At 42.1% G+C, this 3,267-nt stretch overlaps 1 protein-coding gene across 1 annotated transcript in view; it reads left to right on the forward strand.

The window, feature by feature from the left end:
- Positions 1-1,641: 1,641 nt before the first annotated feature.
- Zcwpw1 (zinc finger, CW type with PWWP domain 1) overlaps positions 1,642-3,267 on the forward strand; it is a 27,880-nt gene continuing 26,254 nt past the window's right edge. Inside the window, 1 exon segment of the mRNA XM_013031719.1 lies at positions 1,642-1,788. Coding sequence (XP_012887173.1) covers positions 1,642-1,788 — 147 coding nt within the window.

A 3,267-nucleotide genomic window follows, 5' to 3' on the forward strand; every position in this document is an offset into this window, starting at 1 on the left:
CACCCAGGACATGAGGTCAAGCCCCACAACTAACCAAAAAAAACGTTTAAAATCACATTTCATCAGTTATGGAAGTTATTTTCTTGTTTTTCAACAGCAAAGAAAGTGGTTTCTTGGTGGAAAAATGGCAACATTGCAGAAAAACGATGGTGAGTGAAAATTGAGGGAGGTCTACTTGGTATATTTCATTTCTGCTTCTAAACAGCTCATCTTTCTCATCAAAGGGCATTTTAGATTACATATATTTTCTTTTCTTCCTCTTCCTCCTCCTCTTCCTTCTTCTTCTCCTTCTTCTCCTTCTTCTTTTTGGTTGGTCAGTCATGGGGCCTGAACTCAGGGCTTGGGCGCTGTCCCTTGGCTCTTCAGCTAAAGGCTAGCGCTCTACTACTTGAGCCACAATGCCACTTCTGGCTTTTTCTGCTTGTGTGATGCTGAGGAATCGAACCCAGGGCCTCATGCATGCAAGGCAAGTGCTCTACCACTGAGCCATCTTCCCAGCCTCCAGATTATTATTCTGCTAGATGTTTTGAGCAAAACAAATACAGTTTAGAAACAACCCTGCTCAAGAAATATATGAACTCATGGAAAGGAAAAAAGACACTTAAAATTTTATGGCAGCTGGGTGCTGGTGGCTCATGCCTGTAATCCTTAAGAGGCTGAGATCTGAGGATACCAGTTCAAAGCCAGCCCAGGCAGGAAAGTCGGTGAGACTCATCTCCAATTCACCACCAGAAACCAGAAGTGGTGTTGTAAGCTCAAGTGGTAGAGTGCTTACCTTGAGCTGAAGAGCTCAGGGACAGCGCTTAGGCCCAGAGTTCAAGCCCCACAACCAACAATAAAATAAATAAAACAAAATAAATTATAGCATAGGGCATACCTATAATCCTAGGTACTCAGGTGGCTGAGATTTGAGGATTGCAGTTGGAAGCCAGCCTTGCAAGGAAAAGTAAGGCTCTTATCTCCAAGAAACTACTCAGAAAAAGTCAGAACTGTAGCTGAAGTGGTAGAGTGCTAGCCTTGAGCACAAAGAAGCTCAAGGACAGTGCCCAAGTCCTGAGTTCAAGCCACAGGACTGGAAAAAAAAAGGTTATATAAAGTTAAATGTGGTAAAGACCACCAGAAAGGTTTTAAGTATTATGGAAGCTCAGAAGAAAGAGATATTAGATATATCTAGGAAAAACTTACAATGTTTTTCTTTATAGAGGAAGTGGGTTATGAGTGATTTGTAGGTTTTGAATAATTCTAAGCTAATTTCTGATAAAATTTTAATCCAGAGATAAAGCAAATTAAAAAATTTCACACTTGAATAATTCACCTGTTACTTTCTTGTATTTATCAAACGTAGTCTATCAGAATCAACTAGTCTTAAAGAGCTACAGATTTTTCAACTTCACTCTGAACTATTTTATCATATTGCAGTGTTAGGGAAGTGGATGGTGATACACAGGGAGAGGCCTATGAATCTGAATTTAAGAGCTCTGAAATGGTGTTTGGTAATCTATTGTTATGCTGTGTTTCATTTGTTCGAATTTCTTTTCAGAATGTGGAAAGGGTTCAAAGAAAAGTTTTGTTCCACCTACACAGAAATTGCATATGATACCTCAAGGTCCTAATTCACCCCAGGAGCATATGACACTAGAAATGGGACCCTCAGACGCAATAGCTGAGCCAGTCAGGCTCAAGACCAAGTTAGAGAAGGAGGAGAAGGCAACCACAGAGAATGGGTCAAACAGTGGATGGGAGATAAAAGGCAAAGCTCAAGACAAGCCTATGGAAAAGAAAGAAAAGGTATGAGTCATAGTGATGGACTCTGGTTGGACAGTTCCTTTTATTCTGTTTCCCACCTATGCTAGACAAACTTTTTCTGATGGGAAATTCATTCTGCACTTTTAATAATTCTTCCTCCCTCTTTCCTCCTCCTTCCTTTTTGATGTGATATGAAAATTATACCCATGATCACTTCAGCATGCTATGTAAACAGTCTGCAACTGACCTGCACCCTGCTCCCCCATTTCTGTGTGCATGTGCACATACTGGGACTTGAACTCAGAGTCTCATGCTCTGTTTAGTTTTTTGCTCCAGGCTGGCACTGTGCTACTTGAGTCATGACTCCATTGCATTACTACTTCTTGAAAAAAGTTTTTTTTTTTGTTGGTTGTGGGGCTTGAACTCAGGGCCTCGGTGATCTCCCTGAGCCTCTTTGTGCTCAAGGCTGGCGCTCTCTTTTTGCTCAAGGCTAGTGCTCTACACTTGAGCCCACAACTCCACTTCCAGCTCTTTGGTGATTTATTGGAGATAAGAGTCCCATGGAATTTTCTTCCTGGGATGGCTTTGAACCATGATCCTCAGATTTTAACCTCTTGAGCAGCTAGGATTACAGGTGTGAGCCACTGGTCACCCTGCAAAAGTAGTTTATTTATTTTTTTGTTTTGAATTGTTGAGAGTTTTCCTACATTGCTTGGGCTAGCCTGGAACTTGGAATCTTTTTGCCTCAGCCTCCCAAGAAGCTGGGATTATAGTTGTGTACTACATTTAGTTTAGTTTAGATTTTTATTCCTTTCATTGGACATTCATTTTCTTCTCCAAAAGGGAAAATATTATTTATTTATTTTTGTTGGTTGTGGGGTTTGAACTCTGGGCCTGGGCACTGTCCCTGAGCTCATCACTTCAAGGCAAGCACTCTACCACCTGAGCCACAGCGCCACTTCCATTTTTCTAGTGGTAAATTGGAGATAAGAGTCTCATTGAGGGGCTGGGAAGGTGGCTCAGTGGTAGAGCTTGCCTTGCGTGCATAAGGCTCTGGGTTAGATTCCTCAGTACCACATAAACAGAAAAAGCCGGAAAAGGTGCTGTGGTTCAAGTAGTAGATCTCTAGCCTTGAGCTGAAAAGCTGAGGGACAGTGCCCACACCCAGAGTTCAGGCTCCACGGGGGGAAAAAAAAAGAGTCTCATCAACTTTGCTGCTTGGGCTGACTTTGAACCACGATCCTTAAATCTCAGCTTCCTAAGTAGCTAGGATTATAGGAGTGAGCCATCGGCACCCAGCTGGGAAAATATTTTTATGAAAACATTTAATAACAACAAAAAATATGAATGAAGGGGCTGGGAATGTGGCTTAGTGGTAGAGTACTTGCTTAGCATGCATGAAACCCTGGGTTCAATTCCTCAGAACTACATAAACAGAAAAGGCTGGCAGTGGCACTGTGAGTCAAGTGGTAGAGCACTAGCATTGAACAAAAGAAGCTCAGGGACAATGCCCAGGCCCTG

Source organism: Dipodomys ordii, unplaced genomic scaffold (genome assembly GCF_000151885.1).
Source record: "Dipodomys ordii isolate 6190 unplaced genomic scaffold, Dord_2.0 Scaffold143, whole genome shotgun sequence".
Lineage (NCBI taxonomy): Eukaryota > Metazoa > Chordata > Mammalia > Rodentia > Heteromyidae > Dipodomys > Dipodomys ordii.